Genomic DNA, 25,233 nt, shown 5'->3' on the forward strand with positions numbered 1-25,233 from the left:
CACAGATATCCTTAAACTAACTCCCTCTCCTTTAAATCCTTGCCCAGGGGCCTGCCTGGTGGCACAAGGGGTTAAGTCACAGCACTATGAAGCTATCTGCTGCTACTGCAGCACGAATTCAATCCCCATCCAGGGAGGTGGCCCACATGGGACAGCAGACCTCTTCTGTCTCACCCGCTGCTTCCCTCAGCAGTGTATTTCAGTCATTCTGCCTGTTCTGTTCCCCACTCTGTCTCTGGTGAATCCTCTACCCCCTGCACCTCTGGCCTGTATCCCAGTTCTTTTTTTTTTTTTTTAAAGATTTATTTTTTATTTATTCATACAAGAACTGGAGTACAGGCCAGATTCGCGGGAAGGTGAGAGGATTCACCAGAGACAGAGCGGGGAATTGAACAGGCAGACTGAAGAAATACACTGCTGAGGGGAGCAGCGGGTGAGACAGGAGAGGTCTGCAGCGCCATGTGGGACCCTCTCCAGCCCGCTGGGATCTAAATGGCACTGCAGAGGCTGTGGACAGCGTCACAGCACAGCGCTCAACCGCCTACGCCACTAGGGGAGGCACTAACCCAGTTCTTGTATGCATAAATATATTTTTAAAAAAATAAATTTTTACCCAAATGTCTCCTTCCAATGAGACTTACTCTTACTACCATAAATTACTAACTTTAGTGAAAAATTATAATTTGGGGGCCACCCTGGTGGCGCAGGTGGTTGAGCACTGCACTGTGAAGCTGTCCGCAGCCTCTGCAGCATGGTTGGATCCTGGCCAGCCCAGGAGAAACCCACACAGTGCAACAGACCTCTCCTGTCTTGCCTGCTGCTCTCCTCAGCAGTGTATTTTGTCAGTCTGTCTGTTTTGTTCCCCACTCTGTCTCTGATGAGTCCTCTCACCCTCTTGTGCATCTGGTCTGTACCTGGGTCCTTGTATAAATAAATAAATCTTAGGGCCTCCCCGGTGGAGCAGCGGTTGAGCACTGTGTTGTGAAGCTGCCCGCAGCCTCTGCAGCGCCGGTTCGATCCCTGGCTGCTCCCTGGCCACTGGAGGAGGGTCCCACATGGCACGAAGACCTCTCCTGCCGCCCCCTGCTCCCCTCAGCAGTGTACTTCGGTCCTTCTGCCTGCTCTGCTCCTCGCTCTGGCTCTGGTGAATTCTCTCGCCCTCCCGCGCTTCTGACTGTACCCAGTGCTTGTATAAATAAATAAATAAATCTTTAACAAACAAACAAACAAATAAATAAATAATCTTAAAAAAAAGTTATAACTTGGGCCTCCCTGGTGGCGCAAGGGTTAAGCACTGCACTATGAAGCAATCTGTAGCCTCTGAGCATGAGTTCAATCCCTGGCTGGCCAGCGAGAAACCCACATGGCGAGGCAGACCTCTCCTGTCTCGACTACTGCTCCCCTCAGCAGTACATTTCCGCCAATCTGCCTGTTCTGCTCCCTACTCTGTCTCTGGTGAATCCTCTCACCCCCCGCATCTCTGGCCTGTGCCCCAGCTCTTGTGTGCATAAATAAATAAATCTTTAAAAAAAATTTTTAAAAATTATAATTTGTGGGCCTCCCTGGTGGCACAAGGGGTCAAGTCTCAACACTATGAAACTATCAGCAGCCACTGCAGCCCTCCCCGGCCAGAGAGCTAAGCCACATGGAGCAGCAGATCTCTCCTGTCTCGCCAGCTGCTTCCCTCGGCAGTGTATTTCAGTAGATCCACCTGTTCTGTTCCCCACTCTGTCTCTTATGATCCTCTCACCTCCCTGCAAATCTGGCCTGCACCCCAGCTCTTGTATGCATAAATAAATAGATCTTAAAAAAATAAATGAAAATTTTAACTTGCTTTCCAGTCCCATGATATTCCTGAACTCCATTCTGTTTTTTCCCCTGTACTTGCCAGCTTTTAATATGCTGTATACTTGTTATGCTTATTGGTTATGTCTTCCCCTCCCCCCACTAGAATGTAAGTTCCATTAGATACATTATTCCTGTCTTAGGCCTCATGTATCCAAGCAAAAGAACAGTGCGTGCCAGCTGCATAGTAGGGCTCTCTTAGTATTTATCAATCATGCAGGGTACATGGTGTTTTGTAACTATTACTAAGGAATGCGAAACTAATCACTATTTTGTTCCTACTTACTCTCTCAATCTCATTTCAGGAAAAATGAATGAACTCCCAGTTCAGTTACAAATCTCTGGTCTCTACAGGTTTTCACATGTACCCTTCTCTCTGCCTTTCCACCCAATGAAACCCATATTCATCTTTCAGGTTTCTGTTCAGAGGGAGTTCTCTGATGTAGGCCAGTCCCCTCCACCAACACCCCTGCCCCACCCCCTACCACCATGTGTTCTTTGCTCATCACACTGTTTTGTAATTACTTGATTATTTGCTTCTTACTTGACTCAGACAACAGAGGCTATGCCTGTGATACTACTCATTGCAGTATCCTCTGTACCCAGCCCAAGATTTGATACACAGGAGTCTCTCCTTGATTTACTTCAATAAATGAATGAGAAATGCTCACAGTAGTGACTGCATTTTTGCACCTGAGATATGCATTGCTTGGTAACCATGTGTAATTGTTTTTTGTGTTGTTTTTCAGTAATAACAATGCATTACACCTTGCTAATTCAATCCTCACAACAACCCCACAAAGTAGGTGCTATTAGTGTCCTTATTTGAGAAGTGAGGAACTTTAAATTCAGAGAAGTTAAGGTACTTTCTCAGGGTCACACAGCTGGTAAGCATTAGCAAGATTCACACCCAGGCACTAGAATCCCTAAGATTGTAGGGTGTCACATCATTTAGGCATTTCGATTTTTGGCTTTCCCATTTACTTAGCTCAAAATTAGTCTGTTATCTGCCCTTAGCAAGTATGGCGAGAACAATCTACACCACTTTCAATAAACATTTATCAACAAACAAAAATAAACATTTATCATGGTCCTGTTTGTGGAGGAGCTACCACTCAGTCCCCCCGTTTTCCCAATGAAAACTAGAGCCCAGGTATGGTGACACCCTCACCGTCTAGGTGGACATCAGTTACCATCACCTCCATGGCTTATTTTATTGAACACAAACAATGCTTTTGGCGTGAAGGCAAACCCTTTCCACATCTCATTTCATTTAATAACTAATTTTCAGTTAAAATAAAGTTGAGCCTGGGCCTCCCCGGTGGCGCAGTGGGTTGAGCGTCGCGCTGTGAAGCTGTCCGCAGCCTCAGCCGCGCGGGTTTGATTCCCAGCCAGCCAGGGAGATTGCCACATGGTGCAGCAGCCCTCTCCTGCCCCCCTCAGCAGTGTCTTCGTTCCCTCTGCCTGTTCTGCTCCCTGCTCTATTTCTGGTGAATTCTCTCACCCTCCCGCGCCTCTTACCTGAGCCCCAACTATTATATAAATAAATAAATCTTAAAAAAAATTATAAAAAAATAAAGTTAAGTCTTGTCTTCTGACTTCTCGCCATACCTTCTGGATCACACTGACTTGAGTCACGTACATCTGAAATGGGGGGATCAAAGTCATGAGCGCGCCAGTGCAGTTGTGGAGACCTGCCCAGGCCCCTCAATATCAGATCTGGAAACTGAGATTCTGATGTCTTGCCCAACTGCTGAGAGTGGCCTAGCTGGGGCTGGACGAGGCCTCCTGAATCCGGGTCCAGGGCTTCAGGATCACACGCCTGACAGCTCATCACCCTTACTTTACCCATCGCAGCAAATGAAAAGGCAGCATGTCTTTTTTAAACGTACTTAACCTAATGGAGAGTAGTGATTACCACCCATGATTTATTACTCACGATATGCTCTAAGATTAATCATGCCCCAGATACCACACCTGCCAGCATCCCCCGCCCTCCCCGAGCTGCACTCCGCGGCCACGCAGGTGGCAGCGGCAGCAGCCCAGGCCCTTTGTAACCGGCGAACTAGGGTCCAGGCGGCCCGCAGACTATTCCCGACAGCCAATCAGGCGCGGCCTCTCAGCGCTGAACCAATCACAGATCACCGAAGTCTTAACAAAAGCCAATTGGGGGCTGGAGCCCTGGAACTGGGTGAGCCGCGGGCCCCGATCAATCAGAGGGGAGGAGCAGATCACCGACGCCCAATCGCCGGCCTTCACACTCCGGGCTCGGGCGGCGCTGGCGCGAGGCCCGCGGGCCGGCCAATCAGCGGGCGAGCGGCCGGTGCGCCGCGCCAGGGGGCGGCCGGGGGGCGGGGCCTGCCGGAGCCGCGGAACGGTGGGAGCCGAGGAGCGCGAGGCCGGGTGAGCATCGCCGGCGGCCGGGGTCGGAGGTGGGGCAACGCGCGCGCGCAGCGACCGCGACGGGAGCGGGGACGCCCGAAGGTCGGGGCCGGGGCGGGCGCGGGGCTGGGGCAGAGTCATCGGATGCCACCGGGAGGACCCTGCGAGCTGCGGGATGCGGCGGGGAGAGATGAGGGACGGAGTACCAGGCTGGGGAGGTGACGCGCGCCGGCGGGGGAGCTGAAGGTGGAGGGCTTCTGTTGCCATGGCAACGCTTGGGTGCAAACTGACGGGGCTCTGGCGTCGTGACCCATTTCTAACCCCTCCTCACCACCCCACTTAAATCCTCCCCCGGTCTGCCCTCCACCCCCCAAATGGCCTCCGTCATCCCTGGCTCGCAGGCGGCTAAGCGGAGACCGGCTCCGAAATAACCCACTTAGGCAGCCGCATCTCCTCCACACCCTGACTACCTTCTCCTGTCCTTCCCTTCTGCCATCTCGTCCACCGCCAAGGGGATCAAGCGTGCCCTGGGGCAGTTGGTACTACAGGCCTTGGTGATTACACCACCTGGACCAGATCACTCGGTTCCCTTTGCAGCCACCCCATTCTGGGGACTGGCACCGTCAAGATTCTGCCGTCTGGGGAACCTGGAATATGCCTCAGGGCTTTTTTTCCCAAGGCATCCAACACTGAGCCTCACGTGTAATAAGTATTTAGAACGCTGGTCGCAGCCTGACAGAGTGAATGAAGACCACAATGACAATGACAGCTTTCCAGTCCATGGACCGGTGTTGCCCAACAGAAATACGTTACGTAGGAAATATGTAATTTTACATTTTATAGTTAACCACATTAAAATAATGAGAGGCTAAATTAATTATACTTAACCCAGTATATTCAAATAAACCAATATTAAATATAATCACCAGCAGTTGAATGCTAATTATTAAATTAATCGTTGTTGACAAATTGACTTAAAACTTTTTTAATAAAAAGTCTTCAAAATTTGGTATCTTACACTCATAGCAGTTCTTAGTTGGGATTGTTTAATAGCTCCATTTGGCTAATGGCTACTAAAGGAGACTGCACAACAACCCATATTTTGTTGTATATTGTTTGATTGTGGCCATATGCATGAACCCAGCAATCCTTGACGTCTTCTGTATGCAAGGGTGGCACTGTGCAATGAGACAACAAAAAATGTAAGGCATGTTGTTTTTTTCCTCAAGGAGTTTCCAGTCCAGTTGAGAAAATAGGCATCCAAAAATTAAGTTGGATCTTAAATAAATGCAATTCAGGATATAAGTCAATAGTAAGGGGTCTCCCCGGTGGCGCAGCGGTTGAGCGCTGGGTTGCGGAGCTGCCCGCGGCCTCTGCGGTGCCGGTTCGATCCCTGGCTGCTCCCCGGCCACCGGAGGAGGGTCCCACATGGCGCGCAGACCTCTCCTGCCGCCCGCTGCTCCCTTCAACAGTGTACTTCGGTCCTTCTGCCTGCTCTGCTCCCCGTTCTGGCTCTGGTGAATTCTCTCACCCTACCGCGCTTCTGACTGTACCCAGTGCATGTATAAACAAAACAAACAAACAAATAAATAAAATAAAACATGCCTCTATTAAAAAAAAAAAAAAAAATAAGTCAATAGTAAGGATAACTGAGCAGTATATGACTGATTGACAAACATGATGGCTGATAATTATCCATAGGAATTCTAGGAATCCGAAGGAATACTTCAGGCTCAGTGTGCCTAGTCTTGAAAGATAGCTAAGACTTGGACTGCTGCAAGAAATAGGGGGTGTTTTTCGTTGAAATGGAACTAACCATGGCTTCTTTTGATTTTAGGACTGAAAATTTGCAGAACTTGGCTTTCAGACTGAAAAAGATTTTTCTCTCTAACAGTCTCCATCATGATTCACAGCCTTTTTTTGATCAACTCCTCAGGAGATATTTTCCTGGAGAAACATTGGAAAAGTGTGGTCAGCCGTTCTGTCTGTGATTATTTTTTTGAAGCGCAAGAGAGAGCTACGGAGGCAGAAAATGTGCCTCCAGTTATCCCTACTCCTCACCACTATCTCTTAAGTGTTTACCGCCACAAGATCTTTTTTGTAGCTGTGATCCAGACGGAAGTCCCTCCTCTATTTGTCATTGAGTTTCTTCACCGAGTAGTGGACACATTTCAGGTGCGTGAATATGAGGAGGTTCAAATACGTTGATTATAAAGTGTCTTTATAGTTGTGTTTTCTTTGCATTCAGCCTCAATTAAGAAACTTTTTTAAAAAATGAAAATTCCTAACGTTGCTCATTTCCATAACTGCCCAATAAGATTCTTGTTCCTGTTTGTTGGCTACATCTACAATGACAAATCGACTATTTTTGAATCTGTTGCATGAGAGAAAGCCACTCTACTTGATATGATGATGTATAGTCATTTTAGTTCTGGAGATTGCGATTATCCTACTTTCTGTTCACAAATCAGAGGGTTTTAGTTTCTGTTTTAGTGGACTTGATACTGTCCATTAAATACATTGCTTTTAAGTTACATCAGAGTGATAAATCTGTAAAGATATAGATAGATAGATGTTTTCACTCTCCCTAGCAGAGGTAATTTGTGACCCTATATATCATCTTGGATTTGGGGTGTTTATCCATAGCAAATGAGGACTAGGGTTGAGCTTTCATTGCAAACTTAAAATTGGAAAATCTTCTGTACTGTAAGAATTTCAGTGACACATTTTATCAAGAGACAGTTTTCAATTTGAGTTTTCTTTCAGGAATAGATTTGAAGATCTTGAGGAATGCGGTGTAAGGGAAGTTAAGTAGTGGGTGTTAGCACCTTTTCTAGCATAGGATTTGGGACTGCCCAGACTCTCAGTTCAGACAAGTAGAATCCTTTCCCTCAAGGAATTGCTCAACTTCTAACTGTTGTGGGTATTTGCATAAACTCAGATGATCAATGAGAAACAAGGGCCCTTTGGTTTAATTCCTGTGTCATGTGAAGTCTGCAGTTAACCACATGAATACAGAAATGGTGGAACTGTGAAGAAAAGAATGAGGACTTTCACATGATAAAAATTTAAAAGATCAAAGTCCTTTCATCTGTACTCATATCTTTATCACATGTCTAGAACAACTATGCTAGCAGAATTAATATATATTTTATAATTTTTCCTGCAAATACTTTTTGGCAGTACTATTCTAGGATTTTAGTTCTCATGTGGTATACTGGTTTCTTCACACAATAAAACCCCCAAAATTACAAACCCCAGTAGGTGGAGGAACTAAAACAGAAGAACCCTGTAGTTATAAACTTCAGCTACTCTAGTTGGGTCTTGTTATGATTTCCACATGTGGTATTTTACCCCATTCTAAGATTAACGTTCCCATTTGTGAAACTCAACATCTGCTTCCTATCGCCATAGTAATATTATGTAACTTATTACAGATAGGAAGTGAAAAAAGTTGTTTAATATAGTTGAAACCACAGAGGAATTTGGGAAAACTGTAAAGATGCTGGTTTGGAAGTCTGGGGCTACAGAGTTTGTCATTTTTGAAGCATTTGTTTAAAGTGACTGAACACATCCTGATTTTATTGCTTTATATGATGTGTGTTCTCTTTCACTGCGTAATTTCTTTTTGTACAGAATGTGACAGAAGAGTTTCAACTATATAATTGCAGCACTTTTGCTGTACCACTTTGTTATTCTTGCATTCTCCTTTCCAACAACTCAGTTCATATTATACCTGATTTATAAAATCTAGTGATGTGTTTTTTCATCTTTCCAAAATAAAATCATTCTTGGAAAGAAAGTGTGTAACTTTTTTTCTCTTAAATTCTCATTTTTAAATAAGAAATTCCTGACTCCTAAGTGCTCTTGGAAATTAACATTATCTGACATAATTTAGATCATACCCAGAGTCTGTCTTTAATTTTGGATATCTACAATTTGAGTGACATAATTTTGATGTTATGTTTTGAGAATATTTGAAAAATACAGTGTATTAAATGGCAAGACGGTGAAATGATCTGGAAGTCATACTAAAGCATGAACAGTGGAAGGCTGAAACAGGGAATTTGGCCCTGAGAAAAGAAATTGAAATGAAAGCTTATAGTTACCTCCAAATAACTGTGGGACTCTTATGTAAATGTGTTCTATAATATCAATCTTACAAGCAAATTTCAGTTCAGCAGAGAAAGAACTTTTTAATATCAAAACTATCCATGAATAGAATGGACTTTCTCAAAATGAGTAAATTTCCCTTGAGTGTATGAATTCAAAGAGCATTGTGTGATCCATCTCGGAAGTCCAGTGAAAGGTATAACTGACTTTGCTAGAAGGGTACACCAAATGACTAAAAATATTTCTTTTTAAGTCATTTCATTATGCATATATTACATTTTGCATAGTGCTTTATAGTTTACAAAGCACTTTCATACATATAATCATTTTATCAACCATACTTTGTTCTTATAACATCCCTGTGTGTCCAATAATGATTATACTATTAAAGAAGTCAAAACCCAAATTAGCATGAGTTAATCTATTAAGTGATTGTTATGATTATAAATTAAGTCTTCTGATTTGGAATCCAGTGATTTTTTTCCACACTCAGATAATGCAGTATCTAAGTTTAGTCTTTGTTAGTAAAAGAACAATGAGTTTCTAGAATCTTGAGTTTCTAGAATGTTAAGGTAAGGCCTTTCTGGTGTGCTGATTCACCCCTCTCATTTCATTATTTTTCCTTCCAGTTGGCATTCACTGCATAAATGTTAAGGAATAGCACCAAAGTAAAGGTTAAAAAGTTTTTCTTGTTCAGTCTATTCCATATCAAGTATTATCATTTTATATAATTCTTTGTTTTTTTCTTTAAAAGATTTTTTTAAAAAGATTTATTTATTTATTTATACAAGCACTGGGTATAGTCAGAAGCGCGGGAGGGTGAGAGAATTCACCAGAGCCAGAGTGGGGAACAGAACAGGCAGACTGACGAAATACACTGCTGAAGGGAGCAGTGGACACGGCAGGAGAGATCTCCTGCCCCATGTGGGACCCTCGCTGGTGGCCCGGGATCCAACCAGCGCTGCAGAGGCTGCGGGCAGCTTTGCAGCCCAGCACTCAACCACTGCGCCACCAGGGGAGGCCCTATATAGTTCTTTTAAATCTTGTTCATAAATACATGTTGTGGTCTAGATTCAATTTGTTTTTTAAAAGCTTGATGTAATTGAGATATCACTTTGTTAGTTTCAGACTGCAGTATAATGGTTTGACGTTTGTTTACATTGGAAAATGATCACCACAGTAAGTCTAGTAAGCATTTGTCACCATATTTTAAATTTTTTTTCTTATGAGAACTATAGTCACTCTGCTGTACATTACATTCCCATGACTCATTTATAGATTGTTTTTTATTCTCTTTATTTTATCTAGTTGAATAAATTGATCTAAAAAGATTAAGTGACTTATCCTAGTTTCTAAAAAGTTAGTAATGTCACTGGTGCTGTAAGCTAGTTCAGCATTCCTTCTGCCTCACCAGGCTGGCTAAGAGATCTTTGTGAAATGTCTCATTCTCTCACTGTAGAATTTCCTAGAAAGTCTGAGTAAACACATATGCATGGGACTAGATCCTGATTCTCTAACAACATTCTTTCACTGTTTACAGCCTCTGAGTGATAAATGTTTATTATATTTTCACCAGGATTATTTTGGTGTCTGTTCAGAGCCAGTCATCAAAGACAACGTGGTTGTGGTTTATGAGGTGTTGGAAGAGATGCTTGACAATGGATTTCCACTGGCTACAGAGTCGAATATCCTCAAAGAACTGATAAAGCCTCCCACTATTCTTCGAACAGTGGTCAATACCATAACAGGTAGGGAGACGGGGGAACCCACAGAAAGCTGCTGCCATCTTGGCTTCATCTGGAGTTATGCTTTGTTTTGAGGGATCACAAATATCCAGCTGCTTTAATGTGTCTTTGAGTATGGCTTGAAATAGTTCTTTTGTAATGTAGAAAACACCTTGATTCCAATGACGGAATGAACTGTTCTCCTTTAAAAATAATTTTTTTCCTCATTACAGAAAAAACACATGATTAGTGTAGAAACATTGGATATGGAAAGAAGCACAAAGAACATGAAAATAACTCTTAACCCCACCACACTTTTAATATGCTGATATGTTAAATAACTCTTGTTCAACTTTTAAACTTACCTTTAATCAACATTTTGTGAAAATGATCCCATTATGATAAATATTCCCTATGTCATTTTTAGTGACTTTACCATTTTCTGATGTGTGGAATAGACCCTGTGTTATTAGCTCAGTTCCTATTTATGACCTTTCTGATTTTTTGTCCTTTTAAATAACAGGGAATTAACATCTTTGCATAATAAAGGATGATTTCTTTTCTGTACTTGAAACAGCAGTGCTGTGTCAAATGGTGCATACATTTTAAGGACCTTAATTCATTATGTCAAATTGCCTTCCAGAAAATTTATGCCAATTTATACTTTCAGTGGCAAGTTCTATGCACCTTAGCCTACTCTATCATCATTTTTTCTTAAATTTGGCAACTTGATAGTTTAATGATATCTTATTATTTTTACACTTTTGTTATTAAAGAAGTTGAAATCTGTTCAATTGCTTATTGACTTTTTCTTCTATCGTAAATCATCTTTCTGTGTCCTTTACCCTTTTTTTTTAAGTGTTTTTCTTTTTTCATACTAAATTAAGAGAATTCCTGTCACTTAAGAATTAAAGCTGTGTAGCAGGAATCTAGAAAACTTAAATAAGGGACCAGGAAAATGAATAACTATAAGAAAGTGAAAATCAAAATCAACAAAAAACTATGAACCAGAGACACTTTTTGGGGGGTTGGGGGCGGGAGGGAAGGGATTGGGGTCAGAATGGGGGTGTTGCAATTGTATGGGGAATATAAAAATAAAATTTATTATTTAAAAAAATAAAAAAGCTAATTGTGGACATATAAAAAAAAGAATTAAAGCTATGTATATGTGAGAAGTACACATGTAGTTTGTAGGAGTTCTTTTTGTATTTTGAATACTATGTTACAGGTATTTTCTCACAGTCTGACATTTGTCATTAACATTGCTCATGATATTGTTAGTTTACTCACATATAAAATTTTTTTGATGCATTAAGGTTTTAGATTAAGGTTTTATTTCATACAGTTTTTGTCTCATTGAGGTTTTACATTTTGGGTCTTGCTTAATATATAAAACAAGGTTGTCATAGAACTTGATAACCTGAATGAAAAATAAATCTTTAGAAGTATAAATATACAAGAACAGCCAAGATAATTTTGAAAAAAAATTTACACAAGTTTTAAAATGAGTGATGGACAAAATATATCTTATCAGATTCAAGATATATTATGAAGTTTAGATAGTTTTAAAAATATAATTTTGGCACAGTAATAGACAAATAGATTATCGGGATAATATAAAAGACCAGAGATGGACCCTTATAAAGGAATTTAGCATACATAGATGTGGTCATATATCAAATTAGTGGATCAGGAACCATTTGTTAAATATATTGTGTTGAGACAGTTAGCTAAAACCTCTTTTTTTTTTTTTAAAGATTTATTTATTTACTTATTTATACATACAAGCACTGGGTACAGTCAGAAGTGCGGGAGGGTGAGAGAATTCAACAGAGCCAGAGCGGGGAGCAGAGCAGGCAGAAGGACCCAAGTACACTGCTGAGGGGAGCAGCGGGCGGCAGGAGAGGTCTGCGCGCCATGTGGGACCCTCCTCCGGTGGCCGGGGAGCAGCCGGGGATCAAACTGGCGCTGCAGAGGCTGCGGCAGCTTTGCAACCCAGCACTCAACCGCTGTGCCACCGGGGAGGCCTGCTAAAACCTCTTTTTTAAAAAGATTTATTTATGCATATAAGAGCTGGGGTACAGGCCAGAGGTAGGGTGGTGGTGAGAGGATTCACCAGAGACAGAGTGGGGAGCAGAACAGGCAGATTGACTGAAATAGACAGCTGAGGGGAGAAGCAGGCGAGTCAGGAGAGGTCTGCTACGCCATGTGGGTTGTTCCCTGGCCAGGGATAGAACTCGTGTTGCAGAGGCTGCAGATAGCTTCATAGGCTGTGTCTTAACCCTTTGCACCACCAGGGAGGTCCCAGAGAATATCATCTTGATCTCAGAGTCGGGATGGTCTTTCTTTGCAGTGTATTTCCTGCTAGTTGTTTTATGACTTTTTTTTAGATTTAACTCTTTAATTGACTTGAAGATTATCTCGGTCTATATAATATAAGATAAGGCTCTCGGGCCTCCCCGGTGGCGGAGTGGTTGAGCTCTGGGTTGAGAAGCTGCCCGCAGCCTCTGCAGCGCCAGTTCAATCCCCGGCCGCCAGGCAAGGGTACCACATGGCGCGCAGACCTCTCCTGCCGCCCGCTGCTCCCCTCAGCAGTGTACTTCGTCAGTCTGCCTGCCCTGCTCTCCGCTCTGACTCTGAATTGTCTTGCCCTCCCGCGCTTCTGACTGTACCCAGTGCTTGTATAAATAAATAAATAAATCTTAAAAAAAAAAAGACAGATAAATAAATTAAAAAAAAAAAATAAGGGTCTCCGTTTCTCTAAAATTATATATTAGTTTTCCTAGCACCATTTATTGAATTCTCTGTTTCAAAATGATATTTTTATCTTGTATTAAGTCATTATGGATTCTTGGTCTGTTTTTAGGCTTTCCTACGATATTGCTTTAATTATTATAAGCCCAATGATATGTTTTAATAATAGTACTTCTTTTTAAGAAAACAAATTTGCTGTTTTTTTTTTTTAATATCCTGGGTTCATTTAGACCTTAAAAATTTTGTTAGTTCCTGAATCATTTATGAATACTATAAAGTCATTTTTCTGAATCTCACTTATATCTAGAAAAAGGTATCTGTGAACCACTGTTGAAAAGCTGAAATGTTTTGTAAACATTCTGAGTTTATCTATGTTTAATGCTGTTTACTTTAGGTTAAAAAAAAATCCAGGTTACATAAGAAGGAAATAGCTTTTAAATTTCAGTGTAACTTTTGAATTACAAAGTATATTTTCAGTGCCTATATGGGAAAAATCAAGTCAAGGAATTGATTTATAGATTTATAGAAAAATCTCATTTGTATTGTTTTCCTAAATTTCAAAATGTTTTGGTGTAAGAGAGATTATGCTGATGTATAATACATTGTAATACCTGTCGTAAATGTGCTTAAGAACCTATGTTGGAAAAAGAAAAATATCGGATGGTTTCACTTATAACAGGAATATAGGGGAACCAAATAAGACATCAGTATAAAAAAAAATAATAACAGTACAAAGCACAGCAAAGCAAAAACAGACAATTATAAATCAGAGACATGCTGCAGGGGAGGAAGATGGAATGGGATCAGAGGGAGGGAGGAAGGAGCACAGGAGACTGGTGATGGTGCATGGGTGCCTTAGGGAAGGAAATTCTATGTGGATTCAATCTGAGGGGGTGGGGGGAAGCAAATATTGTTTAAAAAAAAGTTACAGATCAATGAAAAAAAAGAACCTATGTCAAAGTAGAATGTTATTATCTGTGAAAATTTTATATGAATACATAGATTACCACCCCTACTGACCACCAATATATTATTTAACTGCAAGCTATTGTGGAATTTGAGAAACCAAGTTCAGGTTACTTTCAAAACCAAAATATGATATTGTTTCTTAGGTAACCTTTTAAATCTTTATCTTTCTTGAGGAGGCAGACCAGATGGCAGCCAGTTTTAAAAATAGTCTAGGTTATCCATATAGAAATTAGGAAAACAATCGTTTTTAAAAATTCCTCAAGTGAGTGCATAAATAGTGGGAGCATAGAAATGTCTGGGAAAGTTTTATGGTGATTAGATAATTGACTATATCCAATTATCAAATTAGAATTAAATTACACTAATGTTTATTACCTTAGGAAGCACCAATGTGGGTGACCAACTACCCACTGGGCAGCTGTCAGTGGTGCCTTGGCGACGAACTGGAGTGAAATACACCAACAATGAGGCCTATTTTGATGTGATTGAAGAGATTGATGCCATCATTGATAAATCAGGTAGGTATTTTCAATGAAACTAGAACTATGAAAACCCCTTTCATATAACATAATACTTGCTAGGTTTCAGAATTATTCCCCACTCACCGTTATATTCATTTTAATTTCATGCCTATTTTGTGTAAGGCACTGTGCTAGTACTGGGAATGAACTTAAATGTCATGATGAAGATGGCATGCTCATATCTGTAGAAAACCTTAAAGAGTTAACAAAAACTGTTACAACTAATAAATTCAGTAAATTTCTGGGTTACAGAATCAATATATAAATATCAGTAGTGTTTCTACACACTAACAATGAACTATACAAAAAGGAAATTAAGAAAATAGTCTCATTTATAATAGCAATAAAAAAGAATAAGATGTCAAGGAATAAAGTTAACCAAAGAGGTGAAAGACTTATATACAGAAAATTATAGAATGAAAATTAAAGAAGGCACAGATAAATGGAAAGACCACCTACATTCATAGATTGGAAGAATTAATATGGTTAAAATGTCCATAATTTCCAAATTAATCTACAGATTCAATAGTATCCCCATAATAACACCAATGGCTTTCTTTATAAAAATTCTAAAATTCATTCAGAACCACAAAAGACCCCAGATAGCCAAAATGGTCTTTTAGCAAGTACAAAAGCCCTAGAGACTTCATAATTCCTGGTTTTGAAATATATTACAAAACTGCAGTAATCAAAACCAGTATGGCATTGTCATTAAAAACAGATACATCAACCAGTGAAACAAAATAGAGATCTCAGAAATAGATTCACTCACTTACAGTCAATTGATGTTTAACAAGAGCACCAAGAACACACTGTAGGATAAGGATATTCTCTTCATTAAATGGTGATGGGAAAACTGGATATCCACATGCAGAGGAATAAGGTTGGACCCTATTTCATACTATATACAGAAACTAACTCAAAATGAATTAAAAACTTAAACATAAAACCTCTAACTGTAAAGTACTAGAAGAAAATAAAGGGGAAATGCTTCTTCATGCTGGTCTGTGCAATGATTGGTTAGATATAACACCAAAAGCAAAGACAACAAAAGCAAAAATAAACAGATGAGAGTACATCAAATTAAAAAGCTTCACAACAAAGGAAATGTCAACAGAGTCAAGTGACAACCAACAAATAGGAGAAAATATTTGCAAACCGTGTAGCTGATTGGGAGTTAGTATCCATAGTATAAAAGAACTTATTTAAATGACAGCTGTTTTTCAAAAGAAGATATACATACAAGTGGCCAGCTATATATGAAAAGATGTTTAATGTCAGTAATCATCAGGAAAGTGCAAATCAAGACCACCATACCTGTTAGAATGACTCTTATCAAAAAGATAAAAATAAATGCTGCTGCGAATGTGGAGAAAGGAAACCCTTGTGCACTGTTGATGAGAATGTAAATTGGTGCAGCCACTGTGGAAAACAGCATGGAGTTTCCTCAAAAAATTAAAAGTAGAACTACCATATGATCCAGCAATTCCCTTTCTGGGTAAATATATCCAAAGGAAATGAACTAAATATCTTGAAGAGATATCTGCATTTGCATTTCATTGCAGTATTAATCAAAATAACCAAGATTTGGAAACAATGAAATACTGTAATGAAAAAGAATGAACTACTGATATACCCAACATTTTTTTTTTAAGTTTTATTTTATTTATACAAGCACTGGGTATAGTCAGAAACGTGGGAGGGTGAGAGAATTCACCAGCGCCAGAGCGGAGAGCAGAGCAGAGCAGACAGACTGACAAAGTACACTGCTGAGGGGAGCAGCGGGTGGCAGGAGAGGTCTGTGTGCCATGTGGGACCCTCATCTGGTGGCCGGGGATGGAACCAGCTTTGCAGAAGCTGCGGGCAGCTTCGCAACCCAGTGCTCAACCGCTGCGCCACCGGGGAGGCCCTATACCCAGCAACATTAATAAATCTCACAGTGTTGCGCAAAAAAGTCAGATGTATAAGTTATATATAGTGTGATTGTTTTTGTGTAAAGTTTGAAAGCAGGGGCATTAATCTAGGATACAGAAGTCAGAATTTTAGGCATGTGTATTCATCTAAAATGGGTATGAGGAACATATGGGGATGCTGAAAAGTCTGTATTTTGGTGTTGGGGGAGAGAGGGTTGCATAAGTATATACATATTTTAAAATTCATTGAGATGTACATTTAAGATTTTTCCACTTTATTTTTTTTAAAAAGATTTATTCATTTATGCATACAAGAGCTGTGGTGCAGGCCAGAGGTGTCGGGGGTGAGAGGATTCACCAGAGACAGAGTGGGGAACAGAACAGGCAGACTGACTGAAATACACTGCTGAGGGGAGCAGTGGGAGAGACAGGAGAGTTCTGCTGTGCCATGTGGGTTTCTCCCTGGCCGCCCGGGGATCGAACTTGTGCTGCAGAGGCTGTGGATTGCTTCATAGTGCGGTGCTTAACCCCTTGCAACACCAGGGAGGCCTCATTTTTCCACTTTAATATAAGTTTAACTTCAATGAAAAAGTGAAAAGGCCAAAAAACTAAAATTGAGTGGCCAGATCATGAAGAGCATTATATACCATTTTAGGGAGGACAGTTTACAGCAATTGAGGAGTTTTAAGCTAAGGAGTAACTTGATCAGATTTGTAGTTTAGAACTATCAGTCTGGCTCTAGTGTGAAAGATGGCTTGAAATGGGCTAAGAAACTGCAAGTAGGGAAAGCAGGAGGCTATTGCTGAAGTGCAGGCACAACATATAGATTTCCATAATGCCAGTGAGGATGGGGAGGGAGGAGGAGATTTAAGAGATAGAAGTCTTGGAAAAGAGGAATTGGTCATTGATTAGATAGATGTTGGCCCTGAAGAAGTAGTAAAGGATGATCTTTGTTTCTAGCCTGGGTAGCAAGATAGATTGCATCATGAAGATAGGGAAAATAGGAGCAGATCCAGGTACTGAGAATGAACAGCGTTTGAATGTCCATGGATGTCAGTGACGTCCAAGTGGAGTTGTCCAATTGGCAGAAGTGAGACTAAACTGGAAAAAATATTAGAAAATAATTGCCCATAAGTGAAAATTGAGGCCTTGGGAAGTAGTAAAGTGTTTCAAGGAGAATATTGAGTGAAAGAAGTTCAGAACTGTGGAAAATTGACATCTAAAGGCTGTGTAAAACATGCAATTTGCAGCAACATGGATGGCGCTGGAAGGGATCATGCTCAGCGAAATAAGCCAGAAAGAAAAAGAAAAATACCGGATGGTCTCACTCATAGCAGGAATCTAGAAAACTTAAATAAGGGACCAGGAAAATGAATAACTATAAGAAAGTGAAAATCAAAATCAACAAAAAACTATGAACCAGAGACACTTTTTGGGGGGTGGGGGCGGGAGGGGAGGGATTGGGGTCAGAATGGGGGGGTTGCAATTGTATGGGGAATATAAAAATAAAATTTATTATTTAAAAAAAATAAATAAAATAAAATAAAGGCTGAGTAAAGAAACAGAAGGCACCAAGGAAGAGGAGCTAGAAAAAAAGAAAACTAGGAGAGGTTAGGAGAAAGGAATATTTTGAAAAGGAAAAAGTAATCCATAGTGACAGATGCTGCAGAGAGATTGTAGTATAAAGACCAAAAGTGTCCGTTCCGTTTTAACAGCAAAGCTCATCGGTGACCTTGGGGAGAGTTTCTTGATATGAAATTTTCTGAACCATTGGTTAAGATCCTGATGTTCTGGGCCTCCCCGGTGGCGCAGAGGTTGAGCGCTGGGTTGCGAAGCTGCCCGCAGCCTCTGCAGTGCCAGTTCGATCCCAGGCTGCTCCCCGGCCACCAGAGGAGGGTCCCACATGGCACGAAGACCTCTCCTGCCGCCCGCTGCTCCCCTCAGCAGTGTACTTCAGTCCTTCTGCCTGCTCTGCTCCCCGCTCTGGCTCTGGTGAATTCTCTCGCCCTCCCGGCTTCTGACTGTGCCCAGTTCTTGTATAAATAAATAAACAAATAAATCTTTAAAAAAAAAAAAAAGATCCTGATGTTCTGTTTGATTCTGGTACTAGATTGAAAACTCCTTTCGGCTAGTTACTATCTCATTAATCTTTTATCCACCCCCATTAATTTATCACAGTGTCTCATACTTGATATGCAGTTGATAGATGCTTAGAAGGACGGACAAATATTTGGGTTGTTGGAAAAGTCATGATATGTTTTTTTCTGTTTTCTGTGCAAATATGTGTCTTGACTTTTCTGACAACCCAATAGCTTGGACAGACAAATTGGACAGACGGAGAGCAGGTAAGAAGAAAGACAATGAACGAGGGTAGAGGAAAGAAGAAAATAAGTTGAAAAGAAAAAGAGAAGGTTAAAAGAAGAGGAGGGAGAGCGACATTAAGTTACTTGAGAAGGACAGAAAAGTGTTCAATAGTCTTTTCCCTTCCTGTTGTTTTATCCCTGGCTCAGGTTCCACAATTACTGCTGAGATCCAGGGGGTGATTGATGCCTGTGTCAAGCTGACTGGAATGCCAGACCTTACGCTCTCCTTTATGGTAAAATTCTGGACCAGAGATGTAGATCTTGGGATGTGAAATTAAATCCTTCTGGAAAGAGAGTGGTGAGAATGGAATGGAACATGAGTAGATAACTAAGCCACAGAGCTTATATCATGCTTGAATTTTTTATAAGTATGGAATTTGTATGTGTGTGCATGAGCGTGCATATGTGTATGTGTTTTAATAAAGCAGTACCTAAATTACTCTACTGAAAGAAATGACAGTGTTTAATTCCTTCCTCCTGTTTTTCCTTGCCTGGTAACTGTAGAACCCCAGGTTGTTGGATGATGTCAGCTTCCATCCTTGTGTTCGTTTCAAGCGCTGGGAATCTGAACGTATCCTCTCCTTCATTCCTCCTGATGGAAACTTCCGCCTGCTCTCTTACCATGTCAGTGCACAGAAGTAAGCAGCCCTTATCGTTAAGAATGGAATCTGTGAGAGTGTGTGTGTGTGTGTGTGTGTGTGTGTGTCTGTGTGTGTGTATAAACAATATAGCAAATGAGAACTCTAGCTCTGGATTTACCTGGGTTCAAATTCTAACTTCAAACTTACTAATTGAATAAGACCCCAGGTGAGTTGTTTAACCCTTCTGTGTCTGTTTTCTTATCTGAAAATTGAAAAAAATGATGAAAATTAAATAAGGGAACTAAATAATGCTTAACACAAAGTGCTTAATAAGTTTACTGCTATTTTTGTTAATGTGTCTAAATAAGAACTTTTTTCTCAAATTGGAATCTGAATATACTTATATTTATTCAACCCATTGACCCCCCCCCCCAAATCATTAAATTAGGCTATGAAAAAAATATAAAATGCAGCAATTTTGGTTCTTGAACATTTTCTTTAAGATAGAGTCTCAGGGATTTTGGACACCCTTAGTAAGAGATGAGTGGTTGAAGGGGTACAGAAGAATCACATAGTGGCACCAGTACCTTCCTGTGTGATTTGGAATAAAACAATTTAGTAAAATACCGTAGAGAGCAAAGACTCTGGAATCAAACTGTCTTAGACTTCAAGCCCATCATTACTTATGATACAAGTTATTTAATTTCAGTTAAGAATAAGGACTCCAATTTTCATCAATAAAACCAGTAGCAGGCCCTACTTAGTAGTTGTTGGAAGGAGTAAATGAAATAACAGAGGTAAAGCACTTAACAGAGTAAACACAGGAAGTGTTCAACAGATGTTAAAAATTGCTGTTTATTCTGTAACTTCTCTATTTCCTCTGCTGTCAAATCATGACAACATACTTCATAGGACTTCTGTAAGGACCTAGAGGAGGTCTGATCACAAAAGGTAAAAACACTCTTAAGAAATTATACAAAAAAAAAAAAAAGAAATTATACAAAGACCATGAGTTATGAATATTACTCTCCAACTGCAACTAATTAAGTGCAACTAATTATTGGTCACCTAATTTTTGTCCAGAATATCAGTCTCATAGTAGGCTTAGTGTCCTCTTTCATTGTGTTCATGTTATTCAGAAAGTCACCAGAAGAGTTATTAGAAGAGCTGCTTTGATAAAGCATCTTAGCTTTATCAAAAGGAAAAAATAAAGTTTACCAGGTTTTTTTTTTTTTCTAGGCTCACTTTTAAAAATTAGTAGTAAAAAAGGTAGTTCTGGGAGGAAAAACTGCTAAGGCAAAAAAGAGCATAGTATAAAGTACATGTTGCCATTTTTCCTTTACATTAATTAAGTGGACTTTTGGTGTCTCTCTTTTCTAGTCTGGTGGCAATTCCAGTGTATGTTAAACACGGCATCAGTTTCCGGGACAGTAGTTCACTTGGACGCTTTGAAATAACGGTGGGACCTAAGCAAACTATGGGGAAGACCATCGAGGGAGTGATTGTCACCAGCCAGATGCCCAAAGGGGTCCTGAATATGAGCCTCACTCCATCTCAGGGGACACACACATTTGACCCAGTTACCAAGGTAGGAGAACAAGAAGGACTTTTTAATTATTATTATTATTATTATTATTAAATTTATTTATTTATTTCTTACATTGTTGATCATTTTGTACAGTATTTAATTTGTCTTTTCAGGTGTAGTCCCTGTAGTTCTCCCACCATCATAGCACCCGTGAGATCACCACAGTCCCTTATGCTCTTCCCCGCCCCTCTCCCCTCCCCATTTTGACCTTTCTCCCTCCCCCTCCCCTCTGTATGCCTCAGATCTATGAACAGCTTGCAAGTTATGTCTTTTTTCTGACCCTTTGTTCTGTTTCTCTGTATTCCACATGTAAGTGAAACCATCCAATATTTACCTTTTTCCTTCTGACTTACTTTGCTTAGTATAATCCAAGAAGGATGTGTGAATTGCCAGTGTTAAGTAGAAATGACTCTGCGGAAGTTAAAAATATAAACTTTATAATTTGGTAGAAAGGGGGATTAATTAAAGGAAGAAATTGTTTTGTCATTGAGATAGTTGATGGTAACAAAGGGTTCTCTGCTGAGAAATACCTTGGAGGCAACTTATAATATTGTGAACAGATTCCCTGAGTTTAGAACTCGGCCACCTCAAAATGAAGGGTTCTTCTTCCTTTTTTTTTTTTTTTTTCCTTTGAAGATGCTGTCTTGGGATGTAGGAAAAATAAATCCCCAAAAGCTACCAAATTTGAAGGGCACTATGAGTCTTCAGGCTGGCGCTTCCAAACCAGATGAGAACCCCACAATTAACCTGCAGTTTAAGATCCAGCAGCTGGCCATTTCTGGTAAGTCTCCCATAGTGTAGGTGGCTTTGAAGAGAACAGAAAAGGCACAGACATGAGAAAGCCATGTGGTGGCTCCCTTTGTACCACATGAAGTTTGGTTTCATTGCCTGATATGTAATCTTCAGTAAAATCTTTCCTGGCACATTGTGGAGGAAGTTTGTAATCCTTGCTTTGAAATCGCCTTAAGTGACCTGAGTAAAAGCATTTAAGAAAGAATGTTGGTAGAAATGTTCACAGGCAGTTGTTGAGTCATCCTTGGGTTGTTAATTTGTGGCTCCCAAGGTTTTCCGTATGGGAACACTTCTGCATTCTCAACTAGTAACTGAAAAGAATAATTTCCCCTTCTTCACCACAGTTTTAGAAGACTTTTATGTTTGCTTTTATCATCATTTGGAACTATTGAGTCTATCAGGTCAGTCCATTATAGTCTACCCCTACCCTAGGATGTCAGGAATAATAATAATCATTATTTACTGGGATTTACTATGTGCCAGACAGTTTCAGCTCTTCTGTTTTCTTATTTAATCCTTATAACAATCCTGTAAGGTAGATGAATGGCTTTAGCTTTATATGAAGTTCTTATGTTTAGCTACAGCTATTATTTTGTCTAGCTTTAGTGATTATAATTCATTTAAAGTATAAATTCTTTCATCTTAAAATACTTAGTAATGGTGAAAGCTTATACAGCATAAAATATTGTTTGCTTAGTACAGCAAGGATATTTAGGAAGCATTCATTTATCTTTTTCATTTATTAATTAGTTTTCATTATTCATTCACTTATTTTTCCTTCACTATTTTGTTATTAATTCATGTGTTCAGTCCAGTACCTTGAGAAAAACAGCCACTTATCTTATTTTTTCCTTTTCCCTTATCAGTCTGTATTGAATTTTCTGCCCTTTCGACTTTAGCAGTAGGTCTTCTAAAAGTATAACTTGTTAGCACTATTTTCTATCAATGTACATACAAGGAGAAAAGAATCTCCCAGCTGCATATAAATGAGATAAATGAGTGAAAGTAGTTTGCTGGTACATTGTTACAGTAATACTCTATCCCTCTCTGAATTGAAATGAATTTGAATAATTATGCTGCTTGCTTCTTTTGAGTAATGATCATGTCTTATTGTCCCTTCCTTCCAGGACTCAAAGTGAATCGTCTGGATATGTATGGAGAAAAGTACAAACCCTTTAAGGGCATAAAATACATGACCAAAGCTGGGAAATTTCAAGTTCGAACCTGAAAAGAAAGTTTACAAAAGGAGAAGTCACGAACACTTTTTCATTTCTTACTTGTCTAAAAGTAAAAAAAAAAAAAAAAGCAGCCTGTCTCCTAGGTCAGTCCCCTCCTGGACCCACCCGCTCCCTATTTTCCTTAGCCTTCAGTGCCATGGAACTAATCAAGGGAGAAAGGGTCGCCAGGGAGAACCGGACAGAACTGAAACACAATCAGCACCAACTCAGTTCTCAAAGAAGAGATGTGCAATGGAGGGTGGAGATACTTGATACCATATTTAACTCGTTCTAATGTGGTTACCATAGAAAGGGACTAGCATTTGTTACTTGCTTGGCTTTAATTATCTAAAGCCAATGAAAGACTTTTTTGTTTTTGTTTTCTAAGGTGGAAAAAAAGATTAGAAAGAAAGGAAGCTTGGAAGAAAAATGAATGTTAGTTAAGGAAAGGCCGGGAAAGAGTCTGATTCGTGAGGGAAGAAAGAGGAAGCTGAGTATTAAAGCAGTAAAGTGAAAGTGGCAAGTGGTCAAGCTACACGCGGAGGAAGGGGAAGGACAGAGATGAGTTAGTTTCTTTCTGATCCTCTGCTTTCATAATGTGTATGTTATATAAATTTGTACTTCAGGAAATGAACTGGAGACTTCTTAAATTCAAGTCCACTGTTTAACTATTGACACGAAAACCACAGTAGAATCCGATTTTCCCTTAAGAACTGACGATATCTGAGCAGTTTTCAGATAATAAATTGCTTCTCGCCTTTAGCACTTGTCTGTCATCTTCAGTGAGAGGGTGACCTGCCCTCCTCCTGGTGGTGGTTGCCTGAAATGCCTCTTTTCCTCAAACCAAAACAATCCTATTCACTTTACAGGATGCATCAGCCTTGTACTGAAGAGCATTTCAGAAAAGCCAATCCCGTACCCCCAAGGGCAGCCAGATTTTATATGTCATAGTGTTGGAGTGTAGAAGGCTGGCCACCTCATTCGTCATGAAGGTGTACCCCAACTGTAACTGTTGATTCCTTATTTGCATTTGCCAGTGCTGGACTGCTACGGAGTCTACGCCTTCCTGTCTCAAACTTCCCCATCAGTAACCATTGAGGGTATGGTTGATCCTTGAAGGTACTGAGCACAGTAAAGTTATTTCCTCAGTCTTTTGTTTTGTGCTCTAGACTACATTTATTAATAATAGGTACTTATCCGTCTGTTTTTGTTTGAAGACAAAAAAAAATTCCCTTAAATCTATGTAAAACTAACGTAGAAAGAAGGGCCGTGTTGCTTTTACATAACGCAGTTTAAGAAAGATGGCTACTGAAGGAGCACCTCAGTCTTCCCCAGTGGGTAATTTCTATCCTACTTCAGTGTGTCTATTACTGATTTAAATATGACAGGTTTTTAAAAAATACATAACTTGAGTGATATTGTGCTCTGCTTCATGCATGGAGAAAAATGAAACCATGCTCTCCAAACCCTACAGTTTTTCTCCAAAGTCTTGTTTTGAAAGACTTAAGCAATTTTTGTGCTAGTTTTATCTTCTTACTTCCTGGACTTGTTTTTACTACAGAGTAATGTTGCTTTGTGGTTCTCTCTGGAATAAATTGTGCTGTATACAACCAAGTGTGTTTTACAATCTATCATTCCAGATATTGTCCTGGATTACAACATCCCGTATATATGCCTGCCATGGTGTAGGAAGCCATCTCTGTGGTTCTGAATACTTGGTATTACTTCACCTGAAGGCTCTGAAGGATTTTAAAATTTCTTAGGTCACAGGAAACAACCTTGGTCCCTGACTTTTTTTAGATTTATAAGTGCTGTTTTATTTTCTTCAGGGCCGCTCGTCCTAATTTCAAGAGAAAAACTTAAGGAGAAATAAAGTATCTAGGGTATGTGACCTGCAGGCCTTAGCATGTGAAGTAACTATCATCTCACCTACATTCTGGAACACAGAATGTCTTTCTGTCACCCAGAGGTGTGTTAGCATAAGTAATACCAGGTGTCTCTGTCGAGCTGTTCAATTGCATATGTGCTTGATGTGTGCAGAAGTACCTTCTCTGTTTAAATCTTAATAAAGTTGAATTTTATCAGTCTCCTATGCCCTAAGTATTTTGTTACTAGGACTTAAGATAATGCTATGCCATACATGCCTCAGCAGAAGCAGTAAGAAATAAATCCAGTCAGGAAGTTCTTACTACTTTTGTACTTTTTAATCAGCAGCCATATGTTTAGTTGGATTTTTCTAGTCACCTCTGAAGGACAGGGGATGTTGGTGTTACTGTCATTTTTAAAGTTGAAGAACAAAAGTCCTAATCAAATTCTTTTTCCCTGCTGATTAAGAGACGAAACCATTAAAACTATTAATGTCTGTTTTAGTAGTTTCCCCATTCACTTTTTTAATCAGGTTATTTATCTGTAATATCTAGGCTTCAGGGTCCTAGATATCTTAGTTGTAGAGCTTGCTTGGAAGATAAGAC

The 25,233-nt window shown here is 40.0% G+C and overlaps 1 protein-coding gene across 7 annotated transcripts; it reads left to right on the forward strand.

Moving 5' to 3' along the window:
• The first annotated feature begins 4,213 nt into the window (after positions 1-4,213).
• On the forward strand, positions 4,214-24,846 carry AP3M2 (adaptor related protein complex 3 subunit mu 2). Of its 7 annotated transcripts, none has more exons than XM_037526149.2 (9): positions 4,214-4,248; positions 6,065-6,402; positions 9,917-10,088; positions 14,168-14,305; positions 18,732-18,817; positions 19,089-19,222; positions 20,546-20,753; positions 21,390-21,534; positions 22,673-24,846. In XM_037526149.2, the coding sequence occupies exons 2-9, from the start codon at positions 6,130-6,132 to the stop codon at positions 22,771-22,773; spliced, it is 1,257 nt and encodes a 418-aa protein (XP_037382046.1). In that variant the 5' UTR covers positions 4,214-4,248; positions 6,065-6,129; the 3' UTR covers positions 22,774-24,846. The 7 variants fall into 7 exon arrangements, with proteins under 7 accessions (XP_037382046.1, XP_054556893.1, XP_037382045.1 ...); XM_054700918.1 differs by lacking the exon at positions 4,214-4,248 and adding an exon at positions 4,259-4,277; XM_037526148.2 differs by lacking the exon at positions 4,214-4,248 and adding an exon at positions 4,364-4,445.
• The last annotated feature ends 387 nt before the right edge of the window (positions 24,847-25,233 follow it).

Source organism: Talpa occidentalis, unplaced genomic scaffold (genome assembly GCF_014898055.3).
Source record: "Talpa occidentalis isolate TD23 unplaced genomic scaffold, MPIMG_talOcc4v2.1 talOcc4.4, whole genome shotgun sequence".
Lineage (NCBI taxonomy): Eukaryota > Metazoa > Chordata > Mammalia > Eulipotyphla > Talpidae > Talpa > Talpa occidentalis.

Bases quoted from the DNA above. Each gene is read 5' to 3' on its own strand.
- AP3M2 (XM_037526149.2), top strand. From the start codon at position 6,130: ATGATTCACAGCCTTTTTTTGATCAACTCCTCAGGAGATATTTTCCTG. The intron at 10,089-14,167 runs GTAGGGAGACGG...TTATTACCTTAG, and splicing joins AGTGGTCAATACCATAACAG to GAAGCACCAATGTGGGTGAC. The intron at 20,754-21,389 runs GTAGGAGAACAA...TTTCCTTTGAAG, and splicing joins CATTTGACCCAGTTACCAAG to ATGCTGTCTTGGGATGTAGG.